The sequence below is a fragment of the Microplitis demolitor genome, chromosome 7 (genome assembly GCF_026212275.2).
Source record: "Microplitis demolitor isolate Queensland-Clemson2020A chromosome 7, iyMicDemo2.1a, whole genome shotgun sequence".
NCBI lineage: Eukaryota > Metazoa > Arthropoda > Insecta > Hymenoptera > Braconidae > Microplitis > Microplitis demolitor.
This window is the reverse complement of record NC_068551.1, coordinates 2,465,194-2,487,129: the sequence shown is the minus strand read 5'-3', so window position 1 is coordinate 2,487,129 and position 21,936 is coordinate 2,465,194. Positions and strand designations below refer to the sequence as shown.

General features: G+C 29.6%; 1 protein-coding gene and 1 long non-coding RNA gene across 6 annotated transcripts in view; one reads left to right on the top strand and one right to left on the bottom strand.

Annotated features, from left to right (window-relative positions):
* The window catches only part of LOC103571080 (TLD domain-containing protein 2), a 68,940-nt gene that overhangs the window by 42,329 nt on the left and 4,675 nt on the right, over positions 1–21,936 (top strand). For 3 of the 5 annotated variants that reach the window (XM_014442521.2, XM_014442520.2, XM_014442519.2), the window contains 10 exons: positions 2,091–2,179; positions 6,290–6,521; positions 6,618–6,778; positions 6,957–7,349; positions 7,483–7,722; positions 8,187–8,558; positions 8,640–8,797; positions 11,021–11,187; positions 12,787–12,949; positions 14,283–14,505. In XM_014442521.2, coding sequence (XP_014298007.1) covers positions 2,091–2,179; positions 6,290–6,521; positions 6,618–6,778; positions 6,957–7,349; positions 7,483–7,722; positions 8,187–8,558; positions 8,640–8,797; positions 11,021–11,187; positions 12,787–12,949; positions 14,283–14,505 — 2,198 coding nt within the window. Of the gene's footprint in view, positions 1–552; positions 899–2,090; positions 2,180–6,289; positions 6,522–6,617; positions 6,779–6,956; positions 7,350–7,482; positions 7,723–8,186; positions 8,559–8,639; positions 8,798–11,020; positions 11,188–12,786; positions 12,950–14,282; positions 14,506–18,102; positions 18,534–21,936 lie in introns of those variants that run through there. The other 2 variants (XM_014442522.2, XM_014442525.2) reach the window with 2 other exon arrangements.
* On the bottom strand, positions 11,206–14,274 carry LOC103571079 (uncharacterized). Its single transcript, XR_549022.2, has 4 exons — positions 14,130–14,274; positions 12,579–12,703; positions 12,381–12,465; positions 11,206–11,798 (listed from the first exon to the last, which is right to left on the bottom strand). It is a non-coding gene; the product is annotated as an uncharacterized LOC103571079 (long non-coding RNA).

Genomic DNA, 21,936 nt, shown 5'->3' with positions numbered 1-21,936 from the left:
GGTAGTCACGTCATACTTTGTTGATAATCGTTAATATATATATATATATAAAATACATACATACAGTTAGATATGTATATATATATTATTTATAATCCAACATCCGGACCTATCACGTCCTCATAACAATTTTATCAACGGAGATTATTTAGCAAGATGATTAACACAATCCAGACGTCTTTATACATCAGTTATATTTTGTTAAATCAGTACCACATACTCGTGATGTCAACCGATCACGTTCAGTCGCTGAACACTCAGTAACGTGGTTACAGCACACGACTGCGTTCTTTGTTGTAAAGTTTATTTATATTTTTAAATTTACTGCCAAGGGCTACGCGACTAAAATGACGTTGATAATTGATATTATGTCGTTGACTCTACTCGGGCTCGAGTCGTTAAAACGTACAAGCGCAGTATATACCATGAGTGAAAATAAAAAAGTATTAAAAATATTTCAGACAATGGATATATAGTTAACGCGAAGCGATAAAGAAATAAACGTTTTACGATATTATATACTGATATTTTTCAGTCGCGCTGCTCAGGTGTGGGAACAAGTTGTTCAGTTTTTACGTGACACTCCAAGGAGTAACAAACTATAAACCACAATTATATATACATATATAGATGTGGTATAAAGTACAGAGCACTTTAGTCTTTAAGTCTAGTGGTGAATTTGTTTGTTCACGTTATGAGTTTTAGTGCTTAGAATATATATATATACTTAATTGTGTAAATCGAGTCATGGAGCTTGACAACACATTGTCCTGTTGGGAATTTGCTGAATACCAACCGAGTAATGTTCATATATATGAAAAGGACTTTCATGACTATGTCGTTTTGTACATTGTTCGCGAAACGCCGATTATACATAGTGAAATTTTAACTAAATCAGGTATCATGAAACCTTACAGTTTTCATTGTTTTCATATGTAATAATAATAATAATATCAAATATTAATGTAAAATTATTTAACTAAATGCTGAAAATTTCACTAAAAATATTTAAACATAATTTTTTTTCCATAAAAGTTATTATCAAAATTTTGAAAAAAATTATCCGCCAGCGTTGAGTGTACTTAGAGTGCTACTGTAGTGGTAATCAACCTTCAGTTTATAAATTATCAATTTTTTTAATTATTAAACGTCGTTATCTTAACTTTAGCCTAGAGCGGCAATTAGATATTTTAAAAGCTATTATATTTGAACTACTTTTATTTTGTGTAATTTAATAATTTTGAAAGCTTTGGCTCAGAAAATTTCTAATAAAAAAAAAATATTTATCAAATAAATAAAAAAAAATGTACTCAGTACTCCGGTAGTTGTTTTCAACCTGTATAAATTATAAATTTTTAAATTATTAAAAATTGTTATCTTTAGCCCGAGGCGACGATAAAATATTTTTCGAGCTATTTGAACCAATTTTTTTTGTGGAATTTTTAAGGCTATGGGTCAGAAAGTTTCTAATAAATAAAAAAAAAAAAACTTATCAAACAAAAAAAAAATTATCAATTACTGATAGTGTCTCATATATTATATAAACGTACGAGGACATTTGTATGTAATTACGTATATGAATCATTTAATTGAGCCGGTATCTAGCACGTGCGTGTTTATAACCAATCGTATATCTTAAGCACGTTTTTTTTTCTTTTATTTTACATTTTATTGTATTTACATTTCGTCTGAATCGATGGGTACGGTGTACATAAATATTGTTATCGTGTCTAGCAAATGAGTTTTAAAGTTAATTTCATTTACTAATTGCATTACTATTTTATCGCAATAATTATTTTGTACATTTAATTTACGATGGTAATCGTAATCTAAATAACATTTAAATATATAACGGATATTATTTGTAATTAAATACCTAAATTATACGTGGAAATAAATTAAACAGCTTGTATATTATTTTCTGATAAATATTTACGTCTGAAAGTCATATGATTGATGGATCGATTTATAAAAGTTATTGAGTACTTGAACTTGTCCATTGTCGTCGTACATTAAGTATCTATCTTATAATTGGTTATTATTTCAAGGCAATGATATTTATTAATATATTTTTTTTGTTTATTTAATAGATTCAGACAGCGAGAGCAAAGATGGATCTAGTTCGCATGAAAAGAAACATGTTAAACTTACACAGCCAGAAAATACTGTTGCTTATACGGTAAGTTTTAAAATTAAGTAATTTTTATTATTATTATTATTATTATTATTATTATTATTATTATTATTAATATTCTTATTATTATCATTATTATTATTATTATTATTATTATTATTATTATTATTATTATTATTATTATTATTATTATTATTATTATTATTATCACTGTAAAAAATTTGCGCAGTGAATGCGAAGCAGATTACTGTTTATTTATTTAATCCTCTCTATCAAAAAAAAATCAATGTGGGATTGCATAGGAATCCATTGGAATCCATGTAAGAAAGTATAGACCTATGTAAGCATCCATAGGAATTAATATAGGAGTATATAGATTTATAAAAGAATCCATGGGTATCTGGATTCCCATTTTGACATGGTGTATATTATCATAGAAAATCGGGGTAAAAATCCACATGGGATTCCATATGATTCCCATATGGATTTGACATGATGTGAATTCCAATAGGAACCCATATAAGTTTATGTCAGATCTATGCTGGATTCCTACAGGAAATCATATGGAAACCCATCCAAAAACGCCAAGGAACCGAAATAGGAATCTAATCTGAATTCCCATATGAATTTTTTTGATGGGACTGAGTAAAATTAACTTCTAGAAGGAGTTTATTTCAATATTGAAATTTCGAATTGAAGTGAATGAAATAAAATCTGTAATTACTTCGAATTCACTCCAAATTTTTTCAGTGCATTATAAAAAATAATAATAAAGTAGCCATTAATTTCGAAGTAATCAACAACGCAGAGCATTACATTAACTTCCTGATTAAATAACTTTGTAGCCAATACCTTGTATGCTAATATAATTGAAACAAGTTGGTAATTTGTTTTAAATTAATTATGATGAGCATTAAATTTTGCTGTAAATTCAAGCAAACGTTTATCAACTAATCAACAATATGAATTATCAACTAGTACAGAACTTTATAGTTATATATGTATTTATTAATACCAACATCAACTCCTTCTGTTGATCGACGTTGTAGAAACATATATGTTGTAAATTAATGGAATTTCAATAACGCCAAATATCACAGATAGATATGAAGCTAACGGATACACATGGCATTTATGAAATTCCTAAATCTATAGCATGTCATCCGAATGTCAACCATGCTCGGCACGTCAACGACAAAATTGCAAAGCGTAAATCAGTAACAGCATCAGCATCTAACCACAACTGCAAGTCTAGTTCTTTTAAAATATTTTTTAAACTGACATAGAAAAAGGAAAAATAATTTTTGAAGCGAGTAAAAATTTTTTGCGTCAAAAAATTCTTTCTTTTCTGTCGCGTTAAATGATATAATTATTTTTATCAGTAACTTTTCATATTAAAAAAAAAAGTAAAACTCGATGGTTATTATTTTTATCTAACAAAGCAATAAAAATAAGATTATTTGATAACAAGTAAAGTGTAATAAAGATAGGTAGCATAATAGGTAGAGGATTTTATATTGAGTATAATATTTGCAAAGTAAATCAGTAGTGATTTGAGTCAGGAAGAGTATAAGCAGAATAAGTTATCTCGACTTTCTCTTTCTCAGTCTCTCGGGTAAAATATATAAGATTCACGTGAAGTAATATTTCTGAAATTGTCTCTCAAGAGTTAGAGAGTAAGGTTGGCTGTACAGTAAGCCAGATACTCCAGGGACAAGCTCATAGTTAGTCTAGTCTGCAGTAAACTGCCGGGAATGTAAACTGGGACAAGCGGAAGGGACTGAGCTGATCTATCTGGATGGTCATTTACTCGCAAGATCTCAAAATTCATCTCAATATATGTTGAGCACGATGTCCTCGGTATAATTGACGGTGCGATTAGAATGGAAGCATGCTGTAGAGCAGCCACTGGAGTTACTGGAACTGGAACACGGGGACACTGGGACTATGAATATAGGAGATGATCATGGACGTTGTGGTCGTTGACTCACTCGCCATGAATCGATTAATCGCCCTAATGGAACGTAACCGTAACTACGGGCTAATGGTTTATCGTTCATCATCGATACGTTCACAGAATACAGAACGTTAAATATATATGTAGAATATATAACACATATAATATACATTATCTGCAGAAGGGCCACACATACAACAGAAATATATAGATAAGTAGATGTAGAAATTGAGGTAGAAATGGGCGAATCAAGCCGCTCGATAATGACAAAAAGAGGCCAGTTGGGGATTCCCGCGGCCTTTTGTCCCACAGAAAAACTCTTACATCCATAAGACACAAGTATACTTGAGCACCGGTAAAAAACACCAGTCGGAACAATCCATCTTTATTTTATTTTTTATTATTTCCAGGCTTGCAGAAAACATCCCGACTTCCTTTTGCTCTTTACTCCATTCATTCCCCCATGCGATCCAGGTGCCTTTTATTTTTATCTTTCTTTCTTTCTCCTCATTTTTATTATTTTTTTTCTACAACTTTATTCTCACTACTCAGTCCCTTCTGTCTTTGCGACCGCATTATCCGTCCACTTCCTGTTATATTGCTGATGGTACTTTTATTCGGGCATCATTATCCTCATAAGTATCTGGGACAGGAAGTTGTGTCTTTAACAAATCCAAAACTTTTAGATCTTCGCTCGTTTGTTCCTCTATAAACAATAAAGAATTAAATGTTAGCTCACTGACGTAACGGAGCAATAACGCCTTTAATTCAAACTCTGACTCTGATTCTGGGTCTAGGAATCGTACCAATACCAACATCATCATCATCATCTGCAGCACCAGTTCCAGCACCAGCTGCCTTGAGTGCTTTTAAACAACTTCACTGAGAAATTAACTTTTCTCTTTCCCTTAATTAAACTTGATAAAGTTTTTAAGGTATAGCAAAATAATCGATTACTTAAAACGTCACAAAGTTTACAAACTACAATATTACATTATATATAAATGACATTTTAATCTAGATTAAAGCTTTGGAAATATACTCGATAAAATTTAAATTACATGATAAAGTACCTCAAAAAAAAATTAAATTGACCAACAATCGATTATATGAATATTAAAATCATATTCGCTGTTAATATGCGCACATTCCACCCGTCAAATGCATAAATATATATATATAGAGTACGTACGAAAATAATTGTCCTCTTTAGCTTGTTACATATGCAGACAACGTACCGCCGCATGACGATTCGCTGAACGTGGTCTGGTTAATTAAAAAAAAAACTCAATAAAAAAGTATTTTACTAAATTATAATCAAGACGTAACAAAAGTAAACCGGGTATTTAAATATTTAATTGTTGCAATTGAGTAATCGAAGCGTTACAAGTGACAGCTGATTAAGATTTACTGGACTATAGTCTAGAGTATTGGGTAAAAGTGAAAATTATTTTATTTCTTCTGTTCGGCAGACCGGGAATACTAATAAGCGTTAAATAGAGACAGTTTTCCAACGGACACGTACAGTCACGGTTGATCGTACCGGCTTACCAAATGGCTGATAAAAGCCCAGAGGCTTTATAAAGTAACATTAACCACCGATCCGTGAAATTACCTCGCCTATGCTACGTAATATTTACGAGAATCTATCGAAAATACTGTAGCTAAGTATATATTTGTAGCTGGTAGTTAAACTGTTGGCATTAAAAGTTAACCGCGCTCTCTAACTCTCCATCTTGTCGCTTGATAATTCACTTATATATTCATTTACTCATATATGTATATTACCTCACTATACATACATATATTAATACAAAGTGCGCTAAGTAATTTATCCAATTTGTTAAATAAATTTTTAAAACACTCGTGTTGCATAAAATGTCAACAAATGAACTTGGCCTCAGCTTATAATACGTAAATAAAAGTATCATTGACATTAATGATTCATGTTAAATTATTCACCTCAACTTGTACTTTCAATTAATTATCACCTTGCTCGTTTTTTTTTTTATTATGTAATAGGGTAAAATGTAGCTTTTGTAGCTACTGCTCCATTTTTGGACTTGATACTTAATTTAAATTAATGAAAATGTATGAAATAAAATTTATATTTTAATACACTGTAAAAAAAGTCTACCACTTAATTTTTTATGTGTATAATTAATTAGTAAAATAATTTATTTATTATTATATTCTAGGTGGGTAACAGAGATACGCTGACATCAGTGGCAGCAAGATTTGATACAACGCCATCTGAATTGAGCAAACTAAACCGACTTGGCAGTACCTTTGTATACCCGGGCCAGCAGCTCTGGGTTCCGATAAAAGGAGAAGCACGTCTTGGTGGCGATGGAACGGCCCTGGATGCCCCGAGTCCAGATCCCGGTCACGATCATGATTCTCAAGATGATTTGCCACCGGAAGAAAAAGGTAACAGCACAGAAATAATTTTTCTAAAACATTTCAGGTCACAGTTTTAAAAATCAGCGTAGATTACTTTAAACGGCTTTGAATATTTTTTTTCAGAATTATTGGATAACTTACGGCCTGTTTCTCCAAAACCAGGTCATATGGAACGAGTTAAAACCCCACTTGACAGTGGTAATGCAGCAGCTATGGACGAGGATGAGCCAGCCTACAGAGAGAGATTTTTGAAGATCAACGTTCGTCATATCACCGATGGACAGGTGGAGTACTAGTTCCATACTTGTAAAATTTAAACCGTGTGAAAGCTTTTTCTCGTTCATGAATATTGAAATTAACAACAAAGTCCTTCAAAAAAAAAAAGAAAAGCTCAACCGAAACAGATAAATCAATAGCCTGGCTATGCTGCGATAATTAACTTTTATATTTTTATTTTAATAGGGTGTAGTCGGAGGTGTTTTATTGGTCACTCCAAACGCCGTAATGTTTGATCCCAATGTGTCTGACCCGCTGGTCATTGAACACGGAGCCGAGTCTTACGGTGTGATAGCGCCAATGGAGTTTGTAGTTAACGCAGCGATTTATTATGACATTGCCCACATGCGGGTTAGTCATACAGATACCATGAGTACAGACAAGAAACCAGAAATTTACTACATGAAGAAACCCGAGAGAAGTGACGCCCGGAAATGTTTATCGCCTGGCAAAGACGATAACTTCTCCGAACTTGCTGGCGATGACAACGAAAGTGTCTGTAGCTGCGCTGAAAGAGAAGGTGACGCGTTTCCAAAGGCTTTTGAACGAGACCTCGTCACTCCTACAAATTTACAAATTGTACGTTGGCTTGGTTTAATTTAAATTAATTTTTATCCCGATTATACGGCAGTACATATTCTACTGGTTTAAATTTCCGTAGCATTAATTGTAAAGTGGTACAAGACGATGAATAATTTATGTTTAATTGCAGGAGGAAGGAGCGACTGCTAAAGACAAAGATAAGGATAAAGATAAAGATAAAGAAAATAAAGATACAGATAAGGATAAATTGGATGAAAACGTTGATAAGGAACTTGGTGTCGGGCAAGCGAGCAGGACACTCGAGGAACGCAGGCGTTCTATGCTGGATCACCATTGGGCCGTTCCCAGCAAAGACAGATGCTCATTTTCCGTCGACGATGAGCAACAAGATTCCATTAATTCCGACAAAGTAATTTAATATTTAAATATTTAATGCGCTTTAACATAAATCGATTTAATGAATACTTAAATTAATTAATTATAAATGGATTTATTCATTAACAATTTCAAAGATCTACTAAATTTAAAATTCATTATTTTTAAATAATAATTTGTCTGCAACTTTAACATCTGTATGCTTGAGGACCGGGTTCTCTCAATACTGAGCTACGAGAGCTATGGAGAATAGTAACGAGCAGTAAATTTAGTGCTTCGTGATTGGTTAGTTAGAGGCTAGGACTTGCCTGGAACAGTACCAGAGAAATTGAATATAATTAATTTACAACTGACAATTAAATCCAGAGGATAGTTGGTATTAAGTAAAGCTCGTCCTGAACAAGCAGACACTTATAGTTTCGGAAGTTGATAAGCTGCATTAAATGCTAATTATTTAACTGGCAAGTCACTAAAAAAATATATGTTTTATTATTTCAGAGTCAACCGGAGCCAGCAAAGCCGAATGCCGTTCCCGAGGGTGAAGACGGATCTCTAGTCAAACTGTCGTGCTATGATTCTGGTATCGACATTCGTGAACCTAATCCCCCACTTCCCGTAGTGCAACCTATCCCATCAAAAAAAAAATATTCGGACGCGGACATAGTTTTATCTACAGATTGGGTGCCACCGATAACGATCGCCCCTACCAATGTCTCATCCGGGAGTGCTCTGGACGTCCTGTCGGTAGTAAATGGTGGCGGCAGAAAGAAGGCCAGTTCTGTATCCTTCAGCTTGGACAGCAACGCCGAGGAGCCGGAGAAAGATGAGGAACACAAAGACGAGGACAAACAAGAGACTCGTAGAAACAAAGTACTTATTTAATAATTTAATTCCTTACTGTTATTTTTTTTTCTTTTGTGAAAAGTGTTTTGACATTTTACTCTGACGCAGATGTTGAAGAGGCTGTCGTACCCATTGTCCTGGATGGAGGGTCTCACTGGTGACAGCAAAGACGAAGACACCAGTAAACCCGCGTCTGAAAAAGTACCCAGCCTTCCTAACAGCGCCGACAGTCATCACTCATCGGTATTCAGTAAAGTATTCTCAAGGTGAGTTATTGATTTACTAATTACTCTAATTAATAATTCAATTAAAACAAATTCAGCTCTAATTGACAATGAGTATTGACGTTTTAAATTAATAATTAATTTGGCAAAATTAAAGAAATGCAGCAGAGTTAAAATAATTTTTACTTGGCCAATTTAAACTTTTTTTTTTGCATTGAAAAATTTGAAAATTTGCTTCGATGCGTGACTTTTTAAATCGAGTTGTTTAATTATTTGTAAAATCTCGATCGGTTTATCGACACTTCCTTATTAAATATTTTTTTAAAATAAAGCGGCTTTGGCAAGAAAAAATTTAATCGTTAAATAGAGTGGGCTATTATTATATAGAAGAATGTTGTTAACAATAATAGCTGTGATAGAAAATCAATAAATTTATTAATCAATAGCTGAGCTTATCGCATAATAATTATAATTATTTAGATTTATTAAAGGACAATGGAGCGTGCGCTCAATAGTGCATATTTATAACTTGGAAGATTGATAAACTGATCATCTAGAGATTTATCAATTAATTAATTTATTTATTTAAATTATTACTATTGTTACTATTTATTTAATATCATATATTTACTGCTCGGCGTTGAAAATGCATACTATTAACTGGGTTATTAACAATTTAACTAACAACAAATATGTAAATGGTGGCGGTGATGGATGATAATGTAAAGCTCGCCGATCAACCTGGTGAGTGACTTTAGCTCGGGGCTGTTTGCTAAAACACCAAGTGAAGAGAGCGGCGGAGGCGGTAGGCCTGGAGGTACGCCCCCACTTACCGCCTCTTCACTCTCCCAGGACTCAACCAATTCACAATTTTCACCAGGTCCCGCAAGTTTCATTGGGTGAGTCTGGTCCTGATTCATCAAGTCCACGACGTTATCCAATGACCTAAAGCTTGTTGTTCATTATTTGTTAACAAAATTTAAAAAAAAAAACTTTTTAAACAGTGCGTTCATTATTTTTTATAAATTCTGTAGTCCGCGGCTCCTGCTAGTGTTCGCCTAAAGTATTTTTTACTTTTATTTTTTTTTTAATCATCTGTCTACAAGTTAATTACAAACTCTACCCTCTAACAACTAAAAAAATATTTTCTATCATCAGTAATTAATACAGTCTCAACTCCACAGTAAATAAAACAATTATTCATAATACAAAACTGCTTTCCTCGTAATTAAACCCAGTGATAATTAAATTCCCTTAAATGTTTATTGTCGTGGCATCAATGTCCTTGTCGATGATCGTCCACTTGTCCTATAGCTTTTAGGTCAATTGTAAAACTCTTCAGTGACATCCTGATGATCAAGACGCCTTGAGCTTACAACCGACAACAGAACATTAAAATAAAACACCAACACAATTCATCGATTAAGGGAACGGAGTCTGAGATACCAAAAAAAAAGGATATTTTTGTGATTTTTTTTTCAGAGTACGTTCTTTATAAAAATTCTCAAAATTTGTGACATTATTAAGCATCATTCCAAGAATATTCTGATAAATTGTCGTAAAAAAATATTGAAAAATAAGCCAGTGGTAGTGGGGAGAGACGACTCACCTCAAAAAAGTCTCCATGCCATAGGCAGAGTAACTCATGACTTCATCTGTAATAAAAAAACCAAAAAAATTTCTTTAGTACATAAGTTTATTTTGGATTTGAACGAAGGAATAAACAAAATATTAAATTTTGAATTTTTGGTAAAGGTGCAATCAAAAAAATCTGATTTTTACCGAAAATCGCTCCTTTTTTTAATTAAAAAATAAGTACTTTGTCTACGACATAGACTTTTTTTTGGCGACTCGTCTCTCCCCACTACCACTGGCTTATTTTTCAATATTTTTTTACAAAAATTTATCAGAATATTCTTGGAATGATGCTTAATAATGTCACAAATTTTGAGAATTTTAATAAAGAACGTACTCTGAAAAAAAAAATCACAAAAATATCCTCTTTTTTTTGTATCTCAGATCCCTTTCTCCCCTTAATAATAAAAAATATTATTATTATTTTATTATCATTAAAAAATTATTATTTAATGGCTCATGCATCTATTGAATGTTAATTTCCTGCTATAAATGTTATTGTTCTTATTGTTGTTACTTAATTAAACTGCAACTGCAACTCTTCTCTCTCTTTCTGTCTTTCTCTATATGTATACACTGATTAGTTAAGCAATGTAAACTAAAGACTAAACTATTGTAATTACCTTGCAGGCGTTCCTCGGTGGGTACGTTCATTCGACAGCAGCCTTTGACCTCGTCAGGCAGCAGCAGCGTCGACAGCACCCGGGGAAATAAAACTTCAACAGCACCACCGCGATTGGATTATCGTAGCATGGTTTCCGTCGACGATATGCCTGAACTATTTGTTAGCTTTGACAGTAAGCATAAAAGAAAAAACTAATAATTATATTCAAAACTTAATACTGATACTTTATAATTCAAGTTCAGACAGCAAAGCTATTGCGGCAGTACTAAAATTTATAAATCAAACTCGCAAACTTTAATCATCTAATTAATTATTTATTATTATTAATAAATATAAATACATTTGACGCATCGCATCATCTCGAGATGAGTTTAGTTATCAATTATAATTAATTATTATAGTGATAATTAGTATTTTAAAGTCACAGGTGGATTCTGATCATCATTAGATAAAATACTGTCGCAGTGGCTGCACAGACTTCGTCGTTATTTAAATATATCATTTTAAACAATACGTTTTTTAAATAACAGTCATACTAATACAGTTTATTCATCTATTTCTTTTTATCCTTTAGTCCAAGCACCTAATTATCCCGAACTTGAAGGTCTCGGTAGGTTCATACTGTATTAGCTTGCTTTCTTCTTCTTCTAATTACTATACTTCTTCTTCTTCTACTCTCTCTCTCCTGTTATTATGAACTTTGATAACAATAATAATAATTATGAAAAGAAAAAAATTTCCTTGCACTCTTGCTCATATCATTATCACTGCTTTTGTGCTTCCCTTTGAAAAGTAAAAAAAAATCTGTCAGAAGCTTAAGGTCATTCTCAGACAGTATCCTCACTTTTTAAAAATTTTAAATGAGAACTGTCAAGCGTATAAAATTTTATCAATTAATTAAAGAAAAATTTTAATTGATTGAAAAAAGGACGACGTAGTTGCGATTTTTGAGGAATATATTTAAAAATTAGCGGAGTGAACACGGAGTAAATCCGGAGATGACTGGTTATTTACTTAATCCCCTTGGAGTAAAATTTACCTCACAGGGGAGTAATTTAATACGGAAGTTCTGGTTCAGAGTAAAATTAACTCCAAATTTTTTACAGGATAGATTTACAAAAAAGTTACTTACAATTGACATCAATTAGAAGTTAAAAGAAATTTGTTAAATAAATTTCAGTTAAAATTTCATATTACTTTTATAATTCAAATTTTCAAATTTTGTTTGACTCCTAATTGATGACAACTGTAAGTGATTTATTAAAAATTCTATCTCGTGAAATTGTTTTCCTTTAAGGTGTTAATTTTATTTAAATAATTAATAAAATTTTAATATAGTTATGACAGTTTAAAGTCATTGCATACTTTAAAAAGTGAAGGGGAGAGCTTGACGGAGAATGCCCTTAATCAGTAAAGCTTCCGAGTTATTTTATTTCTGTCGCCATTGTTCCTGCAAATAATTTCACAGCTTCTACCATAAATTTATATTATATTGTCTTACAATTTACTGAAATAAAAAAAAAAAAAAAAAATTGTATAAACTTACTTATATATAAATCTTACCTTACAGTTGTCATTAAAAATCCTAAGCATGCGTCAAGTGTTTAATATTTAAAAATACTAAAGCTTTCTCTGTGGGGACTTTGAATGGTGTGACTATAAACTTTAATTTGAACCTCGATCTCAATCTATTAATTAATAATAAATAATAAAATAATTAATAATTATCGTAGATACTTTACTGTAATTAATAAATTATTTTTCACGGCAGAATTGATCCCAAGACCAGCACGAAGCTGCGAGGATCCACCACTGTACCTGAGATTACGAACTGGCAGACCGAAGGACAAGAAAATTCCTCGATCCACCCCTATAATGAGCTACGGAAAGAAAAAACTTAGACCCGAGTACTGGTTTAGTGTCCCACGCAACAGGTAAAGTTATTATATTTTTTTATCTTCATTTTTATTCTCATTCTATATTTCATATTTATATTATATTGACATCAATCCATTTATTTAATATATACGTCGAATGTTCATTCATATAAAAAGAATGAAAAATACTTGTTATCATATTTCACTATTTCATATCCGGGAAATAACAACCAGAGAGAAAGGATCCAGTTATTCTTATTTAATGTCCATCATATTTTTTAGTATTACGAGGTCATATATTATGCAATTTATTATGCAATAGATCATTGCACTCCTGAGATTTCATTTCAATTATCAGTAAAATTTTTTTTTATTTATTTTTAATCCGCGGTCTATTAAAAATTTTTGTTTTTGTAATTATAGATAATAGAGATAATAAATACGCAGCCAAATGATGATAAGAGATAAAAATTGTGAATTAAGTCGGTAATTATTTATAAAAAATAAATTACCACCAAGTACTCGAGATAAAAGAGCTGGTGGATCATCCGAGTTACATCACATTGTCTTAATATTTATAAAACTCATATATATTTAACAGCAAATATTTATATTAATTTTAATACGACACAAAAAATAATACGGAGTTAATTTACGCATAATTTAAATGTTATTTATTATTTTTTTTATTCAGTACCATCTGATTAATTAAAACTTATCAATATTTAAAGGCTATCGTGAATGAAATAATAAAAAATACAAATAATGATTTATTTATCAAATAATCATTCAGTCTTTTGTAAATAATATGTATTTTCCATTGCTGAAATAATATAAACAGTTAGATTGCCGCGTTTAAATAAATTACGCGCTTTATCACATGCTCGAGCACATGGTCTCTGACCACGTGATTTTTCTACAGTTATAACAAAAACATATATATAAAAAATGTAAATATAAACTTAGTATAGAGTCTACTCCTACGTAATCTAGTGACTTATTGCGTCGATTTGATACTTTGACCAGATAAATATTTTATCCCAGAGTTATTTCTACGAAATCTAAATTATTTTTAAAATCCATCTTTTATATCACTATCTAAATATACGTAGAAATATATACATTTTACTTTTAACTTCTTATCAAATTATCTACGTGACACTTAAAATAATAATTTAAATTAAAATGGACAGAATAACAACTATAATTAGTAGAGTTTTCGATTTATTTTATTTACCTTATCTAGTAGACTTGGGAAATCGTGCATTACCGTTTTTTAATCGCAGGTAGTAGCTATAAATAGATTTATCAGTGAACCATAATTTTATATCAGTAATTTAAATTTAAAAATTAAATATTAATGTATTTAATAAATTTTTTTTCTTTACAGAGTGGATGACTTGTACAGATTTATCCACGTATGGGTGCCGAGTTTGTATGGAGAATTGGACGAAAACTATTGGATCGAACGTGGGTACATTCTGTTTGAAACGGACACCGATCTGTCGCCAGAAGTGTCGCCGCAGGAAGGCGAACCCGGTGAATCAGCGGAAGAAAATAAAACGACACGTGACGGTGATGAGATAACTGAGTTGACTCGTGAGTCATGGGAGGTGAGTTTCAAAAAACATTTTTTTGGCTCCGGGCCTACACTTTCTGCTGATAAAATATCTCATGATACATAGCAATTAGTAATTCAAATAAATAAGACTATTAATTTTTTAAATAATTTTAAAAAATATAAATTGATGATGATTATGACGATGATGTGTAATTGATGATTGGTAATGGCGTATTCAGCTGATCAAGGCTCCGTACGTAAAGCTCTACAGTATACTGAAGACTTCAAGCACCTCAGCGGAAGAACAGCCCCAGGATCCAGAGGTACCCCGTACTCTCTTAATGTCGAACGTCCTTGAGATTAATGTGACACTGTCAGACACTGAGCCCCAGGGTGCACTTGTTGTTGTCTCGTTCCTAGTCTTATCTTATTCCATTAAATTCAGCTCTATTATGTTCTCTTATACTTTTTTTTAGTTCTACACAAAACAATTACAACAGCAACAAAAACATTAAACAATAAAATACCTGGCGTTGACATTAATCGGGCAATTACGAGCAATTCAAGTTTATCAGGCTCATAGGTCTCAGTAAATTGAGAATTAAATAGACAATTTAATAGCAAGTGGTTCGAAATAAACCACCAGCAGAGTTTGGATGTCTATAGAAATCTATACAGCTGCGTTTATATTGAAATCATGAATCGCGGGATACCTTTAGCTGTCTCCGCTCTCTCGTTTTATTTGTTGGCAGTTGTGTCAATACAATCTGTTCCAAGATCCTCACCACACTACTGAAATCATCTACTTCTATTTATTGTTTGTCTGCATCATCTGCTACCTCACTTCCGCTTGCACTTGCACTTGCATTTTTTCTCCCTCTTATTTCAAATCCGTAGCCAGAACTCAAAGGAAAAAAAATATCACAGCCACAGCTGGTGATGTGACGCAAACTTTTAAATAAAAACTTATCGGTTGATAGAGAACTTGCTCCCCGCGTAATTGATTTTTGGACCGGTTCTAGGGTAATAAAATTCTGTCTTTATTTTCGAGTTAATTTGATAAAAAGTAACTCATTGAAATTAACCACTTGATTTTTATTTATATCAATTTAAAACTAAATAAATATTATAAAATCGATAAAAATAATAACGACCCTCGACTTCTTACCGCGGAAGCTGTCATTTAGGCCAATAAACTGATAATTTATTTATCTTAAAATATTACATGCTTACGTTACTTATAAATATTTTTATTATATATTTATCACTCGGGTATTTTCTGCACAACAAAATATTCGTCCATTAATAAATAAATTCACAAGGCCAGAGAATGGACAACTCATTTTATGTAGCACACACAATTTGGCACCGCGCCAATATTTATTGTTTTTTTCTCTTGTCTATCTGATATTTTTATCTTCACACAGACACATTTCGTTTATATTCATCCCAAGTACTGATTTTTAATCATTACTTATAAAAAAGTATTTATATTTCGCTACTCGATGAATCCTACTGGGTAGTAATTGAATCGAGATTTAAAATGCGATAAATATACAATGTTTAAAATTTTCCTCTCAATTAAAAGCAAATTACTCGGAGTTATTAGCAAATTAAAATCACAGAGATATTAAATGTAAATATCACTACAAATTTATTTGTTTATTTGAAATTTCAGTCATAAATGCCATAAACATAAAACTTGTGTATTTTTTAAAAATATTTTTTCAATAATTATTTTCAAAAACTTAAATAAACTCCCGACTATCAAAAATTAATTTTTATTTTTTAAAAAGTCAGTAGTATTTTTTAATTTTTTAGTAAAATTCAAAATTTTTATTTGTAGTCAAATTTTATTTTCATTCAAAATTATGCTTTGATTTTTTTTATGTATGAAAAAATTGATATTTATTTAGAGTTCATAAATTTTACTGATTTTCCATAACAATTATTTTTGAAAATCGAAGAAAATTTTTAACACTGTATATAAATAGATTTACTGTCATTAAGAGCATTTTTAGAAAATACCTCCCGCTTACTCTTTAAAAATCTCCAATGACCTTGAACTGTTATAACAGTATTAAAATTTTATTTATCAATTAAAAAAATTCTCAGTTATAATTTTGCCCAAAATAGATATGAAAAAAAATTATTTACAGTCGTTATCAATTTGGATTTAAAAAAATTTCAAATGATAGACACAAAGATTCTGTTGACATTTACCAAATTTCATTAAACTCCTAATTAATAATAATCGTAGATAATTTTTTTTCAAATCCATTTCTTGGCAAACTTGTAACTGAGTTGTTTTCTTTCAATTGATCGCATTTGCATACGGTCATTACAGTTGAAAGTCATTGAATATTTTTAAAAATTGGGTGGGGGGGGGGGGGCATTGTCTCAGAGTGCTCTTAAGCATAATTTTCATAGAGTTATTGAATAGATAAATGAATTGTAACAAATTCATATCAATATACGCAGCAGCAATATTACGATAGTATTAACATTTCAGTATTACCGTTAATGCATTTATTGTGTAATACCAGCACAACCTCGGTGTACTGGTACTGGTACTCTACGTAAACTTAATATCAACTCTGTTGATTATAACCACTACTATTACAATAACTAATATACTAATACTAATACTAATATTAATACCGCATACAAGTACACCAATCAATACCATGACACTTTGATCATACTTGAAAGCATGAGTACGTGCACTCAAACACGTCACTTGTCTCATAAACATGTAAATTACACGCTCTGATCAGCTTCAATAAACATCGTCTCAATTTTCATATAAAAAAACCCATTTTTCTGTTTAATTTAAATTTATTATTTGTGTTTACTTCATAAGCGCACATTTCAATTAAATATTAAATAGCATGCGTAAATATATTTTAAGATAAATCCGACTAAATCGAGTTAAAGTATTCAGTGGAAACTTTTTAGACTTTACATCCAAATTTAAATGCATGACGTTTTATTTTCCTCAGCTTTATTTTAGCTTCTTAATATCACGCTCGGAAATTTTTTAAAATATTTTAGTAAATGTTTTTTTTTTTTTTTTATTATTATTAATTTTTATGTGTCCGCAAATATTTTCAAATAAAAATAATATTTATAAATAGGGATAAAAAAAAAAGATTTTAGTTTAGTTGTTGACAATTCTTTAGATATTTATGAATGCCAAGTTTTTTTTTCGTTGTGTTTGTAATTTGCATTCGCGGTTTTTTTTATTTAATATCCCGCGGTATTGTGACCTCCGCATTTAAATTAATAAACTTTATATTAATTTATCACAATACGCGTGTATATTTTAGAGAATAATCGATATTAGAAAGTCTTTGTCTATTATTAAATATTTTTAAATGTAATATGGCGGGAAATTCAAATTTTCGCGGTATTTTTTTAAAAATAACAGTAATAGTAATAATGAAATTTAATTTAAAAATAAATAAAATAAAAATTGAATGTAAAATTGTGTAGAGAAAGAGATCTATGAAGATCATGATGAAAATAAAGCATGTGCTGCGCGATAAACGGTGCGTAGTCGACGATAAATTGTAGCTAATCCACTAGCCGGACTGAGTAATATAAAAACACTGTGTTTAAATTTAAAACTCAGTACGACTTTAGTCTTGACGAAGTGAAGCTCGTTAATAAACAATATAACTAATTATTAATCGATTAATTAATAATAAATATTTAACAAAGAATCAATTATTTACACTTGTGTAATTTAAAATACACGGAGTTTAAAAATTTTTTTTCATCGGTCTTTGATTTTATTGCGAAAGATTACTTTTATGTTTGACATTTACATTAGTGAGGAATTATTTAAAATAATAAACTTTCACTTCAGTGACGTCTGTATTTATTTTCGGTTAAATAAATTTCATTGACCGGGAGTTTTACCGCGCATAAATTTCTTTAAAAAAAATTATTTCGAAAATGACAAGAGAAGAGGAAACGGAGCGTAGTAAATTTTCAAGAACTTTGGCAAAAATGCCAAAAGTTAAATTACCGAATCCGATAAATAAGATATCAAAATATCTTAAGCAAAGGTCTAAGGTAAAAAACAATTTAATTTATTTGAAAAAAGTAAAATTTATTAATTGCCTTAGGTGTATAATTTTCTAGAAGTTTTGATTATTGAGTAAAAAGTGTGTAAAATGATAAACAATATCTTTCAGATAAGATTTGTGTATTTTAGGTGAAGAAAAATAAAAAGACATTTCTTAAAATAACAAAATTTTCTCGGCTAATTGTTTTTGATGGAGATAAAAAGTATAATAAGAATAAATAACTAAATAGTTACTGCGTGGGAGTATTTTTTTCTACGTCTCCATCGGCTCACAGCCATATTTTGATCACTATCACTGAAATAACACTAGCGATTTTAAAACCGGCTATTTATATTCGAGACGGAATTTATAAGCAATAACAATTTTGCCATTAACGTTTTTTAATTATGCGTCATTTTCAATAAACATTTAGTAAAAAAAAATAATAACAACAAAACAAGAAAATATTTTTATTTTATAATTTTATTGCATGACATTTAAAAAACCTGACCACTACTTTTTTTTTTATAAAAAAATAAAAAAAAATAAAACAAATAATTTTAGACTGATGATAAAATTCAAATCGCAAGTAATTCCCGCCAAAAAATAATATTTTTTAAAATTAATTCTTATACAATTTCATTTAAAACTGATCCTCTAAATGTTGATAATAAATAATTCAAAGTAATTTTTCCATTACAAAATATAATTAATAATTATATTATTATTTAATCTTTTAAATTAATAAATTACATTAATTTTTTTGACAACTAAATTTGTCACATAAATTATTTAATTAAATTAAATGAAAGTTAATAAAAAAAAATATATATAATTTACTTATTAAATTTAGTAATTGATAACTGCACATCAAATAATTGATTATTGATAATAAAATCAATAGATTATCTCATTTTTATACAAGATGTTTGATGTTCTCTCACAAAAAAAAATATAATAATAAAAAAAAAGACGTTAAATGCCAATGTGCTCAATGACCGATTGCATCAGTAAATATTATGACGAAATGAAATTAACGCCTGTTGTTTTCATTTTAAAAAATATATATATGTATATATATATTTTAATGAAATAAAAAATAAAAAGCTCAGTTAAAGTTCAAGTCCACTTGAAATAAATATAATTTGCGGTAGAATATAAACCCGATATATAATAAGATCATTGATCATTTATCATCGATCATTATTGAGTCTTAAAAAATGATCTAACAATAAAAGCAATACGGAAGTTCAATAGCCATCCGTGGCGCCGTCTCGTATCCGAGGTCAACCTCCGTTTTCGAGGTACTCCGGATATCAAGGGAGTGCAGTACACATATTTATATATTTATTTATAAATATATATATATATATATATATATATATTTATATATATATATGTAGCTGTAGTAGTTTAAAAAAATAAATAGTGGGGAAAAAGAGTTGGAGGCTGCGTCAAAGCTTGTTAAAGAAATCTTGTTGCTCTTATTTGCAACCCTGAAATTCAAATAATAACGCGGGATAAAGTCACGTACGTTTCAGTTCTCACTGAGATTTCATACAGTACAGAACCCTTTTTATACTTTTGTACTTTTATAAGTTTTATAAAATATTAGATTTATTTTTTCCCCACAGTTTGTGTTATTTTCTATTTCATCATCTAATCATCTAATTAATTAATAATTAAAATGACTGCTGATACATTTTCAACCCTTAATTACGTATTCCAACATTCATCTCGCATGCTTTCGGTAAGAGTTTATATATATTTCATAATTATTAAATAACCAGAGATAACAAGGTCAAAAATAATTCTAAGAAAATTATTTTTTTTTTAATTTGTTATCAATAAATATAAATATGAATATTATCATTTAGTTTTTTTTTATTATCACAAAGATCAAAGGTTATTTATATATATTTATCAACATCAAAACGATATAATAACAATAATAAGAAAAGACTTCAATGAACCTGCTGACAATTAAAAAATGTGGGTCATATTTTACGAAAGAATTAAAAAACCGAATAATTTTAAAATGAATATTTTTTTTTTCTTAAAAAACGGCATTGAATGCCTGGAAAAAAAAATAAAAGAATAATCGCGTCATATGTACTTATTGCTTATTATTCTCTCGTAACGAGTCTCGTTTATCTCGTTAATTAACATCAGAGTACTGTCCCGAGAAATTTGTAATTCAAATGATAAGACTGTCCAGGAACACGTGAGTTGTTTTCTATATAGTGCATTAAATGTCGATAATATTAGTTCTTGTACAGTAAAACGATTATGCTAATATAAACTTATATTTATAAAATATATATCAACACTCAAAATACACACTGTAGTTTAACTAATGAATTTGGACAGCTGCGTTTAAAACACATCAATCATTTAAACTTATCGGTATTAATTATTACTTACCATAAATAATAATTTACGTTTTTTAATTTCATACATTCAAAATATTATCGATTTTTTTATTAATTATTATTATTATTGTTTTTTTTTTTATTTTTATAATAGATAAATATGCAGCTACGTGACATTTTTATTTTTGGCAACAAAAAAAAATTCCAAGATTTTTTTTTCCCATTATCGTGAATACTTATCTATAGATATCAATAAATATAGAAAAGTATAAAAAAAAAAATTTTTGATCACATTTTTGTTGGCAGTAAAAATTTTTTTTTTTTTTTATTTTTACGTCAGCAAAAAATTTTAAATAAATTGATATTTTAATAAATTCTACTATTTTTTTTTTTATAAAAATTTAGATCTGCTGTGATAATTAATAAAAAAAATTGTAATTAATTAGGGTAAAAATTGACAACTAAATAATTTTACAAGTCGGCATTTAATTAAAATTTTTTAAAATTTTTTGATCGAACATTTCTAACAAAAAAAAATTTCTATATTTTTACGTCATTAAAAAATTTTAAAATAAATTCCACTATTTTTTTTTGTTGTAAAAATTTACATCCGATAATTAATAAAAAAAAAATTGTAATTAATTAGGATAAAAATTAAAAACTAATTTTTAACTTTTCATTAAATTGAAATAAAAAAAAATAAATTTTTTTTTAGCACTGAGAGAAAATTTTTTTAAATTTTTTATCACGAGAGATAAATGGATCGATAAAAGCCCATAATTATAAAGTAATATATAATTTGACAATTGAAAGTATCAGAACATAAACTTGAACAAGTCAAGGCAGTAACTGATAACTCAAGGCAGCGGTCATTGCTCACCCATGGTCATAATTTAACTCTTAAAAAACATCCCTATCATCATCAAACATTCAAAGTGATCAATAATCAATCAGCAATAAAATAAACTATCCAACATTTTAAATAAAACTATCATACAATTCCGCAAGTAAAAACTAAAAATAGTAAAATCTTTTTAT